Genomic DNA, 19,491 nt, shown 5'->3' with positions numbered 1-19,491 from the left:
TTACACGCTAACGAAACACATGCATCCCACAGCAATCATTTCACAGTTTTGATATATACAGTAACTTAAGTACATGAGTATGTGTATTAATATGCAGTATTTAAAGATGCAAGCGGTATATTGTGCAAAGCATGTCAGTAGCTGCATAATTAGTCCTGGTGACTAGCCCTTGGCATCAGAGTACATCAGCTAATCGCAGGTAGCTGGGGGGGGTCATAACAAAGGAAAAAGCCCCTGGGACGATGCAAAGGCGTCATGCCAAAAATGGTGATAATGGTACAACGTCGAACAAGCAGGTAAGACAGCTTCGATTCTGTCGATTACATTTAAGCATATGACCAGGAGGCAGATCATTTGTGCTGTTGTATGACATTTACATTGTAATCCTTTACTGTCCAGACGTTGACAAGTTTGTTAACCTTTCACAAAAAAAGAACCTGAAACTGAAGAATACAGAAGAAGAGAATAATTTTTTAAAGAAATTTAATCATGCCTGACGTAGTCACATGAAAGAACGGATGCAAATTTGGTGAATTTAATCACATTAAGACAAGTGACACAGGTATTCTGACCCTGCACTCAGACACCAAACTTCACTCCCAACTTTGAATAGGCCTAAGCTCAAGGCCAGCTCCAAGCTGTGATCCACTTCTGATTCTGCTGGGCCAGCTGGAGATGTTACCTCTCAGTAGACATGTTCTTTCTTGTCTGTTTCCCGGTACTTTATCCATCTGTGCAGGTCACCTTGGATTCCTGCCGCTTTTAATTTTATTGTCAGTCTTTTATTTGGAATTTTATTGAAATTGATATTCAGAGTAAACGATAAGCCTGGTTCTGTCAGCAGTTTTTGTTGCACGAATCCATTCTGGCTATCTATCAAAGGCACTCTGTATGACTTTACCAAAGGCAGATCGGAACTGTAAACTCTTGTACCTTGTGTGATACACAGACCATTGATGTCTTTGCTAGTCTCCTTGCCTTTCACTTTAATCCCTGGTCATTCAGGCTTTTTCCACCTTCATTTTAAGAAATAAATCTTATAATGGATGATTGATTTAGAATAATGTTTAAGGTTGCTTTTGCCAAATACAATGGACCACCAGTTCCTGGAACTGGAGTTATTACATTAACTTTCTGTTTCTACCAGAAACATCCCACACCTCGGGAGAAGTCAAGGTTAAGACCTAAAAAAGTATATAATCAGAATGCAATTTTGATCATTTACCTGCATTTGTAAATGTTGTGGATTATCAAATTATGTCGTGAGAACATGGATTTAATTGGATGGAAACTACATTAGGGATGTATGAATGATTTAACGGGGCTTATCTGAGCCCACAGCTTCTGTTGTGTAAAGACAGTAGGTTACTGTCAAATTTCTCCCCCAGTAATCTGAACGCATTACAGTGCACTACAGTCTCGGTGTCTCTCGCACTAAGGAAACTGTCTATCTTGCACGAGGGCTGACAATTCTATGTCACAGAGCAAAACAATGACTTCATTAGGATCATTAAATGTTACATAACTGAATGCCCTCTGAACAGCTGCCAAAACATGCATAATTGCCGTCTGTGAATGAGGGCATAATCCAGCAATTGAGAAAATTGCAGCTGAAAGTATACCTACAGTCCGAAACTACTGTAGCCCTAGTGTTAGGCTGTGTATCAACAAGCCTTTTTAAGCAGAAAAACTGTCAATCACTTGAAGACTGAGCATAACAATAAACAATGTTTTTATCTTCAGGCCGTAAATGCCTATTGTTCAGTAATTAAATGCTAATGCAGAGTGTCTGTATAAGAATACAAGCAAATTGTTGCAGTCCAGTTTATTGTATGTATGTACAGTACTGCCCAAAAGTCTTAGGCAAGAAAATGTTTAAATGATCTTCCTGTTTGTCACGATCTGGGGCGAGCAGACAGGCGATCGTGCGGGTCGGCTGGTAAGGAGCAGGCGGACAGGCAAATATCGGGGCAAACTCGGGGGTTATTTAGGGAACAAGGACTATGAACAGGGAACAGGTGGGTTACCATCACCAGACCACAATGACGGACAAGGGAGACAAGCAAGACTAGGACTTAAATAAGACAAGACTGAGTAAAGTAATCGGACACAACTGGAGACGATCAGGGAGGCACACGTGGGTAATCAGGGGGCGTGGCACACACGAGGAGCGGACGAGCCGGGCATCACACTGTTGGTGTGAAACTATTGTGTCGTGTCTGTCAGCTTGGCCCTCTCAAAACCTCTCCTAAAGCCACCGCAGTATCTGCAGTGACTATCCAAAATGGCCATGCGATTTTTGACTGAAGCACCCCCACTTTGTTCAGCTAATCCGTACCTCTTTTAGTTATTCAGCTAGCTAAGGTAATTAATTAATTGAGCTGCTGGTGAAATGTAATGAATATGTGGAATGGTTGAGGTGTCTCTGAGGAGAAGATTGGAGACCAAAGGGGTGTTTATCTAGCCAAACAAAGAGAGAAAGTCCGAAATGGTGAACGCAATTAATTATTCTTACTTTTTATTGTCACTGTTAATGTGCATTAACGTGTTCTGTTGGATGCGTGTTTTCCTCCTGAGCAAATATATACTTACTTCACACAAAAATAGCTCTAAACATTTTCTTTGCCTATGATTTCTGCAGAGTTCTGTAAATCACTTTGTGGGAATGGGTGTTATATAAGGGCAATGAAAAATGCAGTCCCTATTGAAGAAGCAAATGCATGGTTGTGGGAAAGTTCCATCTGCATTTAATGCTGATGTCGGATTGCTAAACAGTGCAATTATTTAGAAAGTTCAGAGTCTGGAGGCGTTCCATGCGGGATCAGTGGTGCTTAGATTGGGGTCTGATATCATTATAAGATAAGGCAATATTGCACTGATTAAATATAAAAATTAACAGTTCTATTTTGAATTTAAAGCTATTATTGCTTTGGAATAAAAACCATTTTAATGTGTATGAAGCATGATTAAATTTGTTTGGCAGCGTCTGTGGGCTTGAATAGTGTCCTGTAAAATGCCCATTATGAGACCATGTGGGCCCAGTGACCCCCCCCAGAATGGTTGCAGGTTGGTGCAGGTGCAACACCATGTTAAGCAGCATGGAAGAGATGATGTGCATTAAAGGCTTCTTTATACTCTGTCCAAAAATAAATACATCCAAATGTAGGAAAAAGGTCAAATATGAATCCATTCATTTTCTGTGCCCACTTGTCCTATTCAAGGATCTGAAGTCTATTCAGGAAGCTACAGGCGCAAGGCAGGGACCAGCCCAGGAGGGGGTGCCAACCCATCGCAGGGCACAATCATTTACATCACATACTTGCATTCATATCTTTAATTTATTTCAATGGGCAAAAGCGTAATCGCGACCATGAGAACCTTGACCAATATCCAGCCCAACCTTAACCATAAGTAACCAAACAAAATACTTTAGACTCTTTTAGTTCTTTGATTGCAGTCACGGATTTTTATACAATGGAATTTCCCCTTGTGTGGACTGAAAAAAATGGTCCCCACAAGATCAAAATCACAGATTATTATCATATTGTGGGGACACAATGTAATATATACATAACACACATGCACACACACGCACAGACAATGCGGTCTTGTCTCCTGACCAGAGAGTATACCCTCCAGGATTAAGGAGTTCCTCAAAACGCTCTGTCCCCCACTGTCCCCCACTGTCCCCAGAGTTAGTCAGCACCTCCTCATCCCAGCTAAACACAGTCCTCATGGTGCAGTGACTGAGGCCTTGAAGAGGCAGTGTGCTGCTTCGGACAATATTCTCCTGGGAAATCCTTGGTCTGGTCGTTCATATGGATGTTCATCTTTCCACCAGCAGCCTACCCCTTCATGGTAAAACTATTCCCTGATGGAAGGCCTCTCCTTCAATACTGCGCCCTGCCACACTGCATTCATTGTTCAATTGTTGGTTTAAGGAGGTGATGCTCTGGTCTCCCATTTCCCCAGATCTCCATCCAATCGAGCATCTGAGGGATGTGCTACAACAACAAGATTTGTCATGGCTTCACCTCGCAACTTACGGCACTTAAAGGATCTGCTGCTAATGTCTTTGTGCCAGATACCACAGGACACCTTCTGAGCTGTTGCGGAGTCCATGTTTTAGTCGCTGTGTTGGCAGTACCGGTGTGGTTCCCTGGGCGAGCATATTTATGCCAGGGCCCTGTATCCAAGGCAAAGCGAAATTGGCAGGCAAACTGGCACCCCCTCAGTAGCTGGTGCCCTAGGAGGCTGCCCATGTCACCTATAGGATTGACTGGCTCTGTCTGGTAGCACGCAGAGGAGCATCAATGTATTATGCAGGAAATAATAATTTTTTGCCTCATCGGTCAATGGATTCTTCCTCAACATTTTCATTCTTACATAAACATTAGCAGGTTGAGACTTTCTACTTATGTAATGGTTAACGAGACACACTTATGTACTTTAACCCAAAGCTGAGGTCCCAAGAACATATGCTCTGTATCTTTAGGAAAATGTCAGCTGAGTTACTAACGTAAATGACTACAGTCGAGCAAAGACAAATTCAGAAAATATTGACTAGTATAAAAACGTCAGCAAAGGTCATTTATAATCGATGATAAAATGCACTTTTTTCGCGCATGACCCTGTACAGGCGGGCCGTTATGGAGATGGATGGATGGATGGATGGATGGATGGATGGAATGATGGATGGATGGATTGTGTTATTTCATTTGCCCAATATGTCTGTGGAAAATTTCCAGGAGACAGTGGCTGACTGAAATATTTTTTTATTACATTCATTAAATTCATGTAATGGAAACCGGAATATTCCTTTGACTTCATTACCATGAAATAAATATTTAAAACAAGAGCTACACAGAAGTCTTACAGGTTCAACAACACTTTGGTATGAATGTTCCAGAAAGATCTCCGGAACTATGAAGAAACTGGGCACTTCGGGTGAAGTCTGGGAATGAAGCAATTACGATTCTTTTATTTCTTCTTCTCTTCAAAATGTTCGACCTCGCTGGACTCGTCCACCACCTTTCCATTGACCATGGTCTGGGTGACCACCTTGACGATCTTCCTGGTCCGAACTTCCGGTTGCTCTGCAGAACAGCATGAAAGAATGTGCTCAAGTGCTTGGGCTGTGTAGTCAGAGCTGGGAAAACTGCCACAGTGCCAAAGGACTGAGAAGTTCTCTGACAAAGCAGCACACCCGTGTGTGATGATGGCATGTAGCACAATTGTAACGTCATTTTACTTCCTGCCTGGATCTCGGGAAACAATGCATTGGCTTGGGGAAGAAAAGAACATGATTCAGAGCTGTAAGCAGCGGGCGGAGTTTTATTTGAGCTTCTCCCTTTTAGGGAATCAAATGGAAACAAAAGTAGGGAATTCAAGAGACTTAAACAAAAAGCAGCATTTTGGTGGCTACGATGGGGAAGGAAAAAGGAAAACAGGACTCCTACTGCTCACGCATTCGCTCTAGATCTATCTATAGCTCTGGGCCAATTTACTCCCAGACTGAAATACAAAAAGGCCAAACAATGTGCAGGTGGTAGGAATTAAACTATGCCTGACTATGCCTTACTGCCCCCTGCAAACATACACACTTAAAAACTAAAAGCATTTCTCAAGATTGTGATTTTGTGTGTGTTTTTTTTAGCTCTACGGATCAAACGAAGTTGTTTAAAGGCCAAGGAAGGAGAAAGGGAACTAGTAACTTATTTGTATGCAGTTGCTAAGGGCTACTCTGTTTTGGGAGGGTACTTTGTGTACAGTTTTAATTAATCTATAATTAATTCTGTGCCCCAACCCATTGTCTGTTCCATAATGGAGGGGGGGGGGTTTGACAAGAATTCACTAAGGTTGCAGGTCACAGGTTAACAGCAGACAAGACTAGGCTGCCTTAGGTCTCTTGCTCCTTCTGCTCCAATATATTATAACTTGTAGCATTGCATTTGCTCTGGGAGTGTCTGCTTACTATTGTTTAATTCACACAATGACATCATACCTGTGAGTCATGTGAGGAGGCCATGACAGATAGGTAAGTTAAAGGCTGGCTCGGTGCCAAAAGTAACCGATTAATTGCAGTGGAATGTACACAATGGCAGTCTGATAATCAGAGTCTGAGAGAAATATATAGCTGATCTTCACATGCTATTGCATAGCAGCCCTGGATGAACTGGCTGTTCATGCAAACGTAACGCTCCTCATTTCAGCTATAATCCAACTGTATTGTTTTTATTGTTTTTAACTTTTTTGGAATAAATTTAGGACTAATTGAGCACTACTTCTTTAAGAATATATGAAAAATAATAGCTCTCAGTATGCAATTGCATAGGTATTTCTATCTCTTGATGCTTCGGGATATTTTGAATTTCATGCGTTCGATTTCTACAAAGCGATCTCTGTTGGTGCTGAGAGCACCTGCATTGGTCGCTCGATATTACTGTGGCATGTACCCTGAAGTCATGAAAGACTAAAAAAATGTTGCATTCATGAAAAAAAGTACTCACTTTTAGGGACTTCCTTAACCCTACAAAAAAAGGAAAAGATTATATTTATTAATACATGCTTAATGGCTTACAACAGGGTTTCCCAATTCCAGTCCTTGGGGGCCTGTCTGGAACACAGTTTACAGATTTCCCTGCTCAAACTCACCTTATTTAGCTCACCAGCTAATTAGCAGGTCTATAAGGTATGTCTGAGCCGGGAAAACTGTGTCACAGACTGGATCTCCAGGACTGGAATCGGGGAACCCTACTTACATCAATATAAATACTATTGTTCAAAACCCAAGAACAGGTTATCTGCACAGCATCTTACGTAAGGTTTCCCACAGAACCCAATGTGAGCCACTACAGCTTGTCACGACTGGCACCATCCACATCGGTGCAGGGACTCACACTTCCTCCCCTTCCAGCAGCCTCCTGTAGGTGGCGATCTCCATTTCCAGGTTCTGTTTGATGCGCAGCAGTTGCTCGTACTCCGTCTTGTTGCCCTGCATATCGAGGCGCAGCTGCGACAGGGTGTCCTCCAGCTGCGACAGGGTCATCTGCAGCTGCTCCATCTCCACAGCGTTCTTGTGGGTCACTTCGGCCAGGTTACCCTCTAAAGCTGCTACCTGCGGGGAGACAGGGAGAGATTGGGTGTGAGCGAAAGAGGGAGAGAGTATGAGGGTGAAAGAGGGAGAGAAGGAGAGTGAGAGAAAGAGGGCGGGAGAGTATGAGGGTGAAAGAGGGAGAGAAGGAGAGTGAGGGTGAAAGAAAGAGAAAGGGTATGAGAGAAAGAGGGAGAGAGAGAATATGAGGGTGAAAGAGAGAGGGAGAGAGAGCGAGTATGAAGGTGAAAGAGAGAGAGAGGGAAAGAGAGAGAGAGAGAGAGAGAGAAGCCGGCATCACACACCTTTGTATAATGCAGAGAATGTATAAACAATTAAAAAAATGTCCTAAAATGAAGATATTGCTGTAGCTGTGACTATCTCAGGATTCCAGTGAGGAATTTAGTTATCAAATAACTAATGTGATTTAGATGTAAACACTGCAGCACTGCACCTCTCTACTCATTAACAGTTGTGGAAACTTCCCAGTTTACTGGCAAAATGACCTTGAGAAGTTTCTATCTGTTTAAATGTGCCTGCATATTAGGCGTACTATGCGTCTGATCTCCTTTCACTCAGATCAATGAAAGATCATTATAGTCAGTTACATTTCACCTTAAAACAGAAGTGAAGGGTTGGTCAAAATGCCAGAATAGTTTGCTGGTTTCTTCAGACAAGTATTTCGAGAACCACCAGCAATGTTTTCAAAAAAATGAACACATGACAAGTAACAGTCATGTCCGCGGAAGCATCTGAGATCAGGTGTGGGGGGACACTGGAGTGTTATTTAGACTGGGTTAGGCCAGGTTTAATAGGGGTGGGGCTCCATTGGGGCAGCAAAAGATCTGGGCTTAGCAGGCCCTTACTTGTTTCCGTAGGCTCTCCAGGTCCACCTCGAGGACTTGGAGGAAGCGTCTCCTCTCGTTCAGCTCGTTCTGAGCATTGCGGAGAGCCTCGCTGCCCTCCTGCACCTCGTTCTGCATGGTCTCGAGCTGTAGAAACACAACAGCAGCCGCAATGCGAATGATGCATGTTATCGCACTAGCTGTCAATGCACGCAATGGTGAGGGAAATTAGCTCATCTGCTGTATACATATTTTTTGCGTGTATCACAGTTAATGATGATTGATTAATGCTGAGTCAACACTGGCTGCAGAACCACTGACCTTCTTCTTGTACCAAACATCGACATCGTCCTTGTTCTTCTGCACAATGCCTTCGTACTGCGACCTAAGGCTGGTCAATATGGCTCCCAGATCTGGACCACGGTTGGCGTCCACCTCCACGTTGACCTGGTCTGTGGCCAAATGAGCACGTAGCTTGGCTATCTCCTGTAGCAAGGAAGAAAGATAGGCTACAGATCGTATTTGTTTCTGCGTGTTCTGAAAGCGGAGAGAGGTTTTTTGTGGATATCGTGGAGGAGGGAGCTGTTGAAAACTCCTCCTTCATAATTAACGCCCTTAGCATGAATAATTGATTGCCCACAGTAACAGGGTTGATAAAGGTCAGATTACCAACTTTGTGGCATTATTACACCACACGTATAAATTTTAAGCCAACGACACACCAAAGGATAACATAAAGGCCAGGGTGTCTGCTTGTCGCATGTCTGCACATGCAGCACCACTAACACCACCGTCCACAACTCTCGTGTGAAAACATAAACATAAAACCAGTAACAATGCATCGCAGACCTATGCCAGATGTCAGTGAGATGGTTCTAGAAATGAAAACAGAACCCTTTCCGAACCGAAAAACAGATGCATTGAGAGTGAGGTTTTCTAAATTATATCATATGCGTTGGATAATCTGAAGACAACTTGTGTGATTTTGCTGATGAAAAATCAATGATTGATGAGAGATCAATATGAGAATCTGTGAGGGATGGAGGAGATCTTAGATCTCACTCTTCCTGCTGACCTGCGTAATGCACCCAGATCCAGGAGATATGACTCACCTCCTCATGGTTCTTCTTGAGAAAGTGTAGCCCGTCCTGAAGGCTCTTCATGTCTTCTTTCAGTGTGGCAATGATTTGGTCGTGGTCGGCTTTGGCCTTTCTCAAGGCGAGGCAGTCGGCCTCCACAGACTGACTCAATGCCATCTCCGCTTCCCATCTGCGCAGACAAGCAGACGTGTCACGCTGCGCACAGCCGTGCACGTGCCCACAAGCCCTCGTCCTTGTCCTCTCAAAACACACCGCCATTTCTACTCTACCACCATCATCGATATAAAAGCCCATGTCTTGTTCAATGCCCATGGATTAAATGCTTGGGATGTTATGTAAGCCTATTATCAGACAAGTGATTTGTGAGACCAACCACACCCTAGCAACAGACAGGATCAAAATAGTTTAATATCATTATAACCTACAGTAGAGATTATGTGCTTAATGAGACTATATCACAAATACATTACATCAGTTTTAGCAAAGCCAGTCAATGCCAAAGGAAATAGGAGTAAAAAAAATATCTTGCTCCCAACCAATTAAAGTCTTACATTACAAGAATTTTGTAACAAAAGAAGTATCCAGTTGGAAGGGAGTTTGCTGCTGCATTTCCAGCACAGGTAGGTTCCCGCGGACAGACAGGTACTTACTTGACTCTGAAGTCATCGGCGGCCAGCTTGGCGTTGTCGATTTCCAGCATGATGCGGGCGTTCTCCAGTGTCTTCTTCCTCACCTGAATTGGGAAGCGAAATGTGAGATGAAGCCCTCCATCTGCTGGGCTCTGCTTCTCCTAATGTACCTGCTTTGTGTTGCTCTCCTTGCAACATAATTCATTTTGTCTTCCACTTTAGGATTCTGCTGTCCCTTACAGAGCTTTGATGCCAGGAACCAGAATGCAAATGTTGTTTGTTTTAAGGCTGGTCATTTATCCCACAAGCTAACGCCAACTAATGATTAACTGGAGTTTGGAACCAAAACCAGTGCTTTGGATGTACAACGTACTGCTGTCTAAAGGAATAGACTCTTCTAACTCTATATGGATTTGGATTTACATATCCAGGTGTGTTCAGTCTTGCCTGTGTTAAATTTGCTAGGATTAAAGGATAGAGTCTGCAGCAATTACATTTTATTTATTCAATTAGGAGACCAAAGCCTCTATCCAAAGTGAAGGATCAGTTTAAGTGTAGATCAGAGAGGAGGGTCAGACAGTGTCCCTGAGGCAATTAGGATTAAGGGTCTTGCTCAAGGGCTAAATGGTGACTAGACTCTGATTTTAGCACGGCAATCTTCTGCTCACCAGTCCTAACCCCTAGAGCAGGCGTCTCCAACTCCGGTCCTGGAGGGCTACTGTCCAGTAGGCTTTCTGTTCCACTTGGCTTCTGATGAGCCACACCTGTTCATGGTATTTATCTGAGAACAGGTGTGGCTCATCAGAAGCCGGGTAGGATAGAAAACCTACTGGACGGTAGCTCTCCAGGACCGGAGTTGGAGACCCCTGCTCTAGAGTCACGCACCACTCGTTACATTACATGACTAGTAATGGTTCACACTAAGGGGTGCTGGACACTGACCTCCTGTTCAATCACGTGCACCTTCACCATCATGGCTTCTATGTCGCGCCCTTTCGGAGTTCTCTCGAGCATCAGCTGTTTGATCTTCTCCTCCAGGTCGGCGTTGGCCTTCTCCAGCGAGCGCACCTTCTCCATGTATTTGGCCAGGCGGATGTTGAGGCCCTGCATTGCCTCCTTATCATTAGCCCCGGCCTGCATGGCATCGAGGGAATGGCTGCCGAGATTGTTGAGATCTCCACTCATGGAGAGGGAGCGGACGGAGAACGTGGCCGGCGCCCTGGAGAGGGCCAGCCTGTTATCTCTGAGCGACATGCTGGAAAAGGAGGGTCTGCGGCCGGCTGAGAGACTCTGCACGGAGTACACGGACGTCATGGTGGCCGCTGTGGAGGGAAGCAGAGGCGAAATTCAGCGATGAAAGACAAGAGCAGGCAGGCGCTCACTTCCGTCCCGCACTGATGACACATGGAGAGTATCCTGTCAATCTGTACGATGGTTACTAAGAATCCCAAATTCAAACGTATTAGTCATTTCTAGATTAATATAAAACACTGTAGAAATTGTTCATAAACCAGAGCAGCTTCGTGAACTTTAAGAAAGAAAAGCCTAAATCTCATTATATAGGTGACAGACACATTACCTCTAGGATATCTCCCACCTCATGTTCTGTGCCTCTTGTGATAGGCTTACCGTGACCATGTTCTAGATAAGCATTTATGGAAAGTGGATGGATGGATGGATGGATGGATGATAGGTTTATCATGTATTTGAATTTCAAATTTGACATATTGGATGTAAGCCTCTCTCTTTGATGCACTAAGTGACAGCCGGCATAGCACCGGAAAGCTGTGGTGAAGCACAACTTCATTTCCAAAGTCATTCTTATTGTTTTTCACGTGCTGTTAGCTGCAAGGTCTCTCTCTGCTTCTGCTGAAATGAAACCCCCTGCTTGTAAAGTGATGCACGGCATTTCTAACGCTTCCCTGATTGGAACGGGATCATCTTGTTTTACTCTCTTGTGTTATCTGTAACAGCACTTGTATGCAAAGGTATTTTCATACGGTAACATAATCTCAAAATGCAAGAATGGCAATGAAACTTAAAATACAATGGAACTGTACCTGTAATACAAATGTGAACGACGGCGATAAGAGCTGCAGATAGGAAAACAGGACAGAGGTGTTTAAATAGCGACCTGCCCACTAAACATGAATAGAGAAGAACATGCATTATTCCCACCTAAGATATAAGGATTTTAATTGGTATTTAGAAGGAGGGTGTTTTCATGTACTTTCATGTACAAAGTTCTCTCTATCTAAAAGTATGTTTGACTTTCCCATTATCAAGCTGAATGTGTGATCAGACAAATTTCTCACGAGAAAAAGTCGAAACAAAATCCATATATATATATATATATATATATATATATATATATATATATATATATATATATATATATAAAACATATAAAACACATATATGTAATCCATATATATTCATAACACGCCATGCGTATGGATTATTTGAGCACAACTGATTTGGCAGTTTTCAGAATAATCAAATCACTTATAGCTTCATAGAGTATATAAATAAAAAAGTACATAGGTACACTGACCTGGAGGGTGACTGATTCCTGGAAGAGAGCTCCTGGTGGAGGTCTGGCTTTGTTCTGGCCCTGATGATGCAGGTGTTCCTTTATATGGCACAAGAAATAAGGGCTGAGCTAACCTGCGTGGGGGGCGGGGCCTTTGGCTGAGACCGAACACCAGCAGCCCCCGGGGTACAAGGAATACGACACCGAAGGGGATCAAATATTCATCACTTCAGTAGCTGGAAGAAGAACTGAGACTCGACTGGACAACAGGCTGGACTTGTATTTAAGCTTGTAAACGTAAGCTGTTGTTGCTGTGGTTTTCTAGTCGTTCAAAAGTGATCCTGAGGGAATTTAATATTCAATACTGGTGTTAGAATGGGGCTAAATTATCAACTGGTGGGATGTGAGCTATTAAATCCGTGCTAAAGTCAACAAGTTTCGCCACAACTGCACATGCTTGGTATGTTTATTTTGGAAGTCAGTGAGTCTTTCCCTGGTTAAAAAATACAGGCATAAACATTGTATATTTTGCTGCACTGGAGTCTTTACTGAGAACAAACAAACTGTATGCTAGCAGCAGTTGCACCCTATATTAGAGTTAAATCATGGGTACACTGGCCATTTCCTACATCATTGTCTACACAAGGGGTACTCAGTTGGCTGACCAAACTGTGTGGTTAAGCTGTTGGTGAAATCTAATGAGGGGGAACCTCTGTCCGTGTGTCGCTTCCGGAATTTGGACCTCTGGGAGAAATGGTTGAGCAGCCCTGGTCTACATGCTGAGCCAATTAAGACTCATATCGCAGGTTTGCTACCAAAAATCAACGACTATATCTGTGTTCTGGCGGGTGACACCCGGCCTGCATCACAGGATGCAGAGGGCGTGCTCGCATGTGACGTAAACGGGCTTAGGTCTGGGAGGGGACAGGCGGGGAGTAACGACAGTCCTGCTGGGGAATGTATTCTGCCCCCCCACACACACACACAGCATTTGTCAGTCAGTGACTCACCGGGAGAGCTGCAGGAATGGCCAGGAGGCGTGTGTATGTTTTACAAATCACCCCCCTCTCACCCGTTTTCAGTCTGACAGACATTCCTGACAGGTGGGAACATCAAAATAGGGAAATGATGATGGTGCTGTGATTCATGCCGCCTTCCGACACGAGACATGAGCGAATGGCAGAACAGGGAAATTATGAAGAGATCATGATTCACACAACTTTTTGGGGCTGTGTCGTAATCACATTGCAAGGAATATCACATCATGTTATTCAATTCATTCATCGATTTATATATATTTATATATATAGACATGTACATAAACATAAATGGTTTAAATGGTCAATTTGAACTAATAATTTGCTTTATGTTTATTTACACCTCCATCACAAAATCTTTAAATGCTACTGATTTAAATTTAAATATTAATATTCACTTAACGTCTAAATAATATATATCATACACACACAGACACACACAGGTTTATAATTATATAATTGTAGTTATCACACAGGTTTGTAATTGGGATTTTTATGCAGAAAATTCTAATCCCAACATAATGACCTAATGAACAAAATACGAAAGTTTTGGCGTTTTTAGTCATTGCGCACTGCAATTACAATGATGCTGTTACGAGTGCAAATCCCAACATGATTTGGTAGTTAGATAACCTGCATAAATGACAAATATTATATTCCACCGAATCCTATTTGGCCACCAAATGAGAAAAGCACGTCATTTGCAGTAAAAATACCAGACACACCTGATTAATGTTCCCTACAAACTACAGACACAGGTGTCTCTGCCACTGACTTCCTGCAGGTCATGCGGCCACATGGTAACACAGCATTACCACACACTTTCTTCTCATTCAGTACCCTAAGATAATTAAGAAGAACTATAACATACAATGGCATCCTTTATTTGAAGAAAAGAACACCAATTTTATCATTGCTTAATCAGGAAAATCTGGAAATTGCCTTTAATAACATGTTAAGTGAAGTCAACACAAAACAAGGTACGTAGAACTAACTACAAGAATAAATGTCATTTTCACATTTCTTATACCATACCAGCCTATACACATAGAAGGACCCTGTAAACTTAAGGAACACAGTCAGGCATCACAGGACGGCTGCGGATGGACCAGTGGCTTATTTACAGTTTGTCATTTTCTGGTACGGATTGGAACGGGGTATGGATGTAGCCAGCGCATGACAGCGCAAGAAGAAAGTGAGGAGAAACAAACACACACAAGAATAGAAGATACCGGAAATGATACCTAAAGAGATATTAATATTCAGTTAACTGAAGAGCATTTTAGGTGGAACTGCCATTACATAGATGCTGTAACTAGTGTGAATGCTGACATGAACAGTCGGACGAAGTGCTTCAGTCAGGGTATGAGACACGCCAAGACAGACACTGCTCACGACAGTGATAGTATAGTTTTTTTTTTTTAGTTTTTATTTTCATATTAATTTCAATTGTCATTTGAAATCCAGTTTTGTTTCAGTTAGTTTTCTGTGTTTTATTAGCTTTTATAGATACAGATATTATTAGCTTTTAAAATATATATTTCTGTTTAGTTTTTTTATATATATTTCAGCTTCTGTTTAAGTTTTAACAAAATTTTAGAACTGGTACCTGTGTCTGATCTTTAGATAATTCTATACAAGTACACAGCACACATTATGTACAAATTTCCTCAAAACAGGTCAAATACGATCCATATTTTATTATTATTAATGCTCATTAAAGATAAATGATTACTTTAGCTAAATAGTTTTTAAAAATTAGCAGTTGATGTTCGTTTTTACTTCAGAAGCAATATTTATAATTTTTTTAGTTGTAGGTTTGTTTCGCATCTTATTTTATTTCAGATTACAAAAATGCTTTCTTATGGTTTTAATTAACAATAATAACCCTAACCCTAACCTAACCCTAACAATAATAACCCTAACCTAACCCTGACAGAACAGTGGTGCTGCATTGATCCCCAGGATGGAATTCCCTTTTTCACCTCATCTCATCCTGCTTCATCTTTCGCCTTGTCTCATCTCCAGAAGACACACAGACACACATGCGGGTGGGAGTGAGCTTGGGGTCACAGCGCAGGGTCAGCAAGTGTGCGGCACCCCTGGAGCTGGGGGTTAGGGGCCACACTCAAGGGCCCATGGCAGCATCAGGCCTGGAATGCGAACTGGCCAGGGCCCGATGAGAGGCATGAACTCCTGCGCCCCTGAATCACAAACAACTCGCAGACAGGAACTTAGTGATCAGTGTTTATGATGCACAAATCGAATTAACACTATGAGCACAAGGCAAGAATTTGTCAATGGAAGTATATTGTATATATTGTAAAATACTTAGTACGCTAGGGAATGAATGGCTAAAAAAACTATATGTTACCATAGATCTGATGAAATGGGGAGGGGTTTAGGTGTGTTATTGTACAGATTACCATAAAATACTAACTGAATAAATGGCATTAAAAGAACATATTTTCATATATAAGAACATCTTCCTAGGAGATATAGTCATTTATCCAGATTCTATTACTACTTTCTTACCTTTTATGCTCAGACATTGTAACTGATTTTATTACCCTTAAGCCCTGGTTTGTAAATGTTTAATCTGCCATCTGCTGACTAGAACTCAAACAAAAATACTCCAGACCACTTTCAGAAGTTCAAAGAGGTTTTTACAAAATCGTCCAAGATGCCTATTTGTGATGACTGTCACTGGGCCGCAAAAAAAAGAGAACCAAAGAATTTAGAATTTAGTCCTTTAGCAGAGCAGCCAGTGACATTAATACTAATGTTTCACACATTTCACAATAATAGTCTTGCTTAGCTTCCTGTCACCGGACTCTTTAGACGACCAAATTACTTTTTTCAAAGCCGAGCAAACAAAGCTGGCATGCAAAGAAAATTGTACATTGTGGAGGTGGACAGCTCTAAAGCTCAGTGATACCTGATAATCCAGCACTGAGTATGCATGAGATAATCTTAGGTTAGACAAGTATAGGCTGTAATAGTACACCATGCAGAGTGTTGCACGTCGGCAACTAAGGTGGCCGCCTTTCGAGAATCAACGGCAGTCTACAAGAAGAGTCTTCAAAACAACTCAGTGAACACGTTTTTGGTTTAGAATTTTTCTTACTTTAGCCAATATTCAATCAGAGTTCTCCAGGCACTCTGTCTTCCATTGTTATGCGTGAGAAGCACAGAACTCACACCAGGAATGAGAAATATTGCATCCCATCAGATCTGAGAAAGCAGAATCTAGTAAAAATCTAGTAAAAATACCAGGCACACCTTAGTGCTTGCTATGAAAAAGAAAAAAAAACAGCAAACACCTGTAGCAATGTTCCCAGCAAAGAACCAACGCAGCTTATTAACATGTCTATAGCTGATAGCCTGCAGGGGGGTCATCAGCCTGTGTTCACATGGGCAAACAGGTCCGCGGCAAGTCTGCCCTGCGTCCGCTTGAGGAGAAGGAAAAACGCGACGTAAGCTACATTTTTAAATGCCATGTCTGCGGTAAAAACCGCATTTCGATCACAATATCTTTCAGAATCCCGCCATCGTTTTGACACCTGCCCCAGAAGTTGCGTGTTCGCATGGCGACAAAACAAAGCTCACACTTTCTTATGTCTAGGTACCCACACCCAGACAATTAAGAAGAATTAGAACATAAAATGGTTTTCTTTATCTGAAAAAAAAACTGTCATTCACCATGGACTCGTTAGTTAAACTGAGCCAATTCCAAAAAATATGCAGGGGGCCCAAATAATAATCATGTTAACTTAGGTAAAAACCTGGTATTTGCTCTTTACTTTTACCTGCCTTCGTTTTTAAGTGTGTCACAGTATGTTTTAATACCACTGAGATGGGTATTTGAAATTTCACCGGATTATGTATCCAGTGACAATAAAGGCATTGTCATCTTCGTTTCAGAGTCCTGTCATTAATTACTCATTTTATAAATGGTATAAATGTATCTCATACCAGAATATACAGCAGGGAAAATAAGTATTGAATGCATCTTCAGCACCCTGGTAGATAGTAGCAGATTCTTAGATTCTCAGAGTCTCGGCACGTTTTCCCATTCATCCTTCCTTCAGTTACAGGAAGTCTGCCGGCACCACATGCTGAAAAGCAGCCCCACACCACGACGCTCCCACCCCCAAACCTCACTGTGTGTGTGGTGTGGTGTTTCTGGGGTGATGTCGCAAAGTTCTCACAGAAATGAGAACCACAAAGAGAGGCGTCTCCCACACCGCCCTGGTACCTGCTCTCCTGGGAGATAAGGCCTACAAGTTAGGCCTGATTTAATCATTTTAAGTGTTAGAAAGTCACCAAAAGCAGTGACCAGTGAAGAACGCTACTGGAAAACAACGGCAAACACGCCTGACAGGTCACTCTTTAAACTGGGGGTTCCCAATCTTTTGATGTTCATGGACCGGTCTACATTGTACAAGATTTTTTGCATACCGGGGTGTGGGATCTGCCGTTGAACTGATCAGTGATTTCATAAATGATATCTTTTCTTTTTTTCCTAGAATTGAAAAGAACATGGTAACATGAGGGGTGGTTACAAATGAAAACATTTAGTTTAAATTGAGTAATCCTTCTGACCCCCAGCCCTCTGCGGCCGGGCGGAATACAGCCCACCGAACTGGGCGTGGGAATCCCTGCTTTAAACCGACAAGCTCAGCAGAGGGACCATCTTGATCAGGAGGTCATACAGGTTTGATAACTATTCCCACCTTCGGGTCAGAACCGTTCCATTAAAATATGGGCTGAGTTTCATTGGATCCACTGAAATTTCCTGCTGAGCGAGAAAAGTCAGTGGTAACTGATGCGACCCCTTTTGTTCGTAGGAAAATGGGGCTAAAAGACACCAGACTCCTGTCTGTCTTCCCCAGCTGTGGTGATCTTGACCCACCATGCAAGCCGACTATCAGTCAAACTGAGCCAGTTGGAATCCTGCCCAGAGATGAATTAGAGGTCCGAAATAATAATCACGTTAAAAAAATGCCTTGACTAATCAGTCTTCGGTTAATTGTTCAAGGACTGCAAAATTGATAAGCAACACGTTTTAATTATAAATTAATTATAAAGACACACCATTGTTTACATGTCAATATATTATGTCAATATTCAATTATATTAATTACAAGGGGCCGCTCAGTAATGTGAAATGAGTGAAGGGTGGTTTTTATAGTAGACAGAGACATTTCTGAAAGTTAGGAGGAACACCCAGAGAGGAGGGGCTTTCGGGAAGAAAGGGATCAGACGGCGGAGACGCGAGGTACAAAACACGGTGTTAAAAACAAGGTGTTAAAGGAGGTGTTAAAAACAAAGTGGTTATTACTACACCTGTGATGTGTTTTATGACTGATGGAAAGTGCAGAGGGCGGTATGGGGTGGAGAGGAAGAGACTGACACAATCAGCAGGACTCCTCTCCATCCAGGTGGTGAGCTGTCGGAAAGAGGCAGCTGGAATGAGCGATAAAACTTTAAGGCTGTTCATGACTGTCAAGGTTGAGGTTTGAATTCCTCCCGTAGCTCAAAGACCTGCAGTTTGGGCATATCGACGTCTCTAAATGGCCTGTGGTGACTGGTTGATGCAGGGGTGATGCTAGAATTTGACTGTTACGGTGGCCATATTCAGTCTGATGAAAGTATTTTTCAGAGGGGTTGAGACAAAAAATTAGCTGGCTGGACCTCTGCTGAAAAGGGCCTAGAATGAGCTACGGTGTAAGCTGTGAGGCCCAAGGTGCAGATTGCCATAAACATCCAGGGATGGCTTCCAGATTCACCACGTCCCTGGTAGCAGAACACAGATGAAATCAAAAACTACACTAGAGGTGTCTTCCCATAAATCTAATAATTAGCTGGCGAGTGTTTTTCTTATGGACGAATGTGTGTTTACGGCAAATTTCTCAACACCTTAATCAGACATTATTCTCTGCGGTGGCTCTGTGGTCAGCCTCAAGCAGAATCTCCGGCGTTTTTCATTCTAATCAGCATACATTCATGCACGGCACGAATTACCATGTAAATCTTGGTTTCTGTGGAAACACAGCCGTCTGCCTTCAGAGGTAAAGCTGGCATGGGGGAAAAAGCACAGAGCAAATACATATGTTGTTAATGTATAGCTTTGAATTCATAATGCTTAGCTGTGACATCAACCTCAGAAATGACAACTATTATTATCATTATTTATTAGTCTCAGTTACTCACAAGTGTTGCAAAACACTACTTAAAAAAATCAAACAGGA

The 19,491-nt window shown here is 42.4% G+C and overlaps 1 protein-coding gene across 1 annotated transcript; it reads right to left on the bottom strand.

Moving 5' to 3' along the window:
* Positions 1 to 4,759: 4,759 nt before the first annotated feature.
* On the bottom strand, positions 4,760 to 19,290 carry si:ch211-243g18.2 (uncharacterized protein LOC559906 homolog). The gene is made up of 12 exons (XM_049021005.1): positions 19,265 to 19,290; positions 18,587 to 18,689; positions 12,222 to 12,299; positions 11,728 to 11,760; positions 10,610 to 10,989; positions 9,689 to 9,771; positions 9,051 to 9,207; positions 8,260 to 8,424; positions 7,960 to 8,085; positions 6,900 to 7,117; positions 6,510 to 6,529; positions 4,760 to 5,096 (listed from the first exon to the last, which is right to left on the bottom strand). The coding sequence occupies exons 1-12, from the start codon at positions 19,265 to 19,267 to the stop codon at positions 4,981 to 4,983; spliced, it is 1,482 nt and encodes a 493-aa protein (XP_048876962.1). The 5' UTR covers positions 19,268 to 19,290; the 3' UTR covers positions 4,760 to 4,980.
* Positions 19,291 to 19,491: the final 201 nt, after the last annotated feature.

The sequence above is a fragment of the Brienomyrus brachyistius genome, chromosome 7 (assembly GCF_023856365.1).
Source record: "Brienomyrus brachyistius isolate T26 chromosome 7, BBRACH_0.4, whole genome shotgun sequence".
In the NCBI taxonomy this organism is placed as follows: Eukaryota; Metazoa; Chordata; class Actinopteri; order Osteoglossiformes; family Mormyridae; genus Brienomyrus; species Brienomyrus brachyistius.
This window is presented reverse-complemented; position numbering and strand designations above follow the sequence as displayed.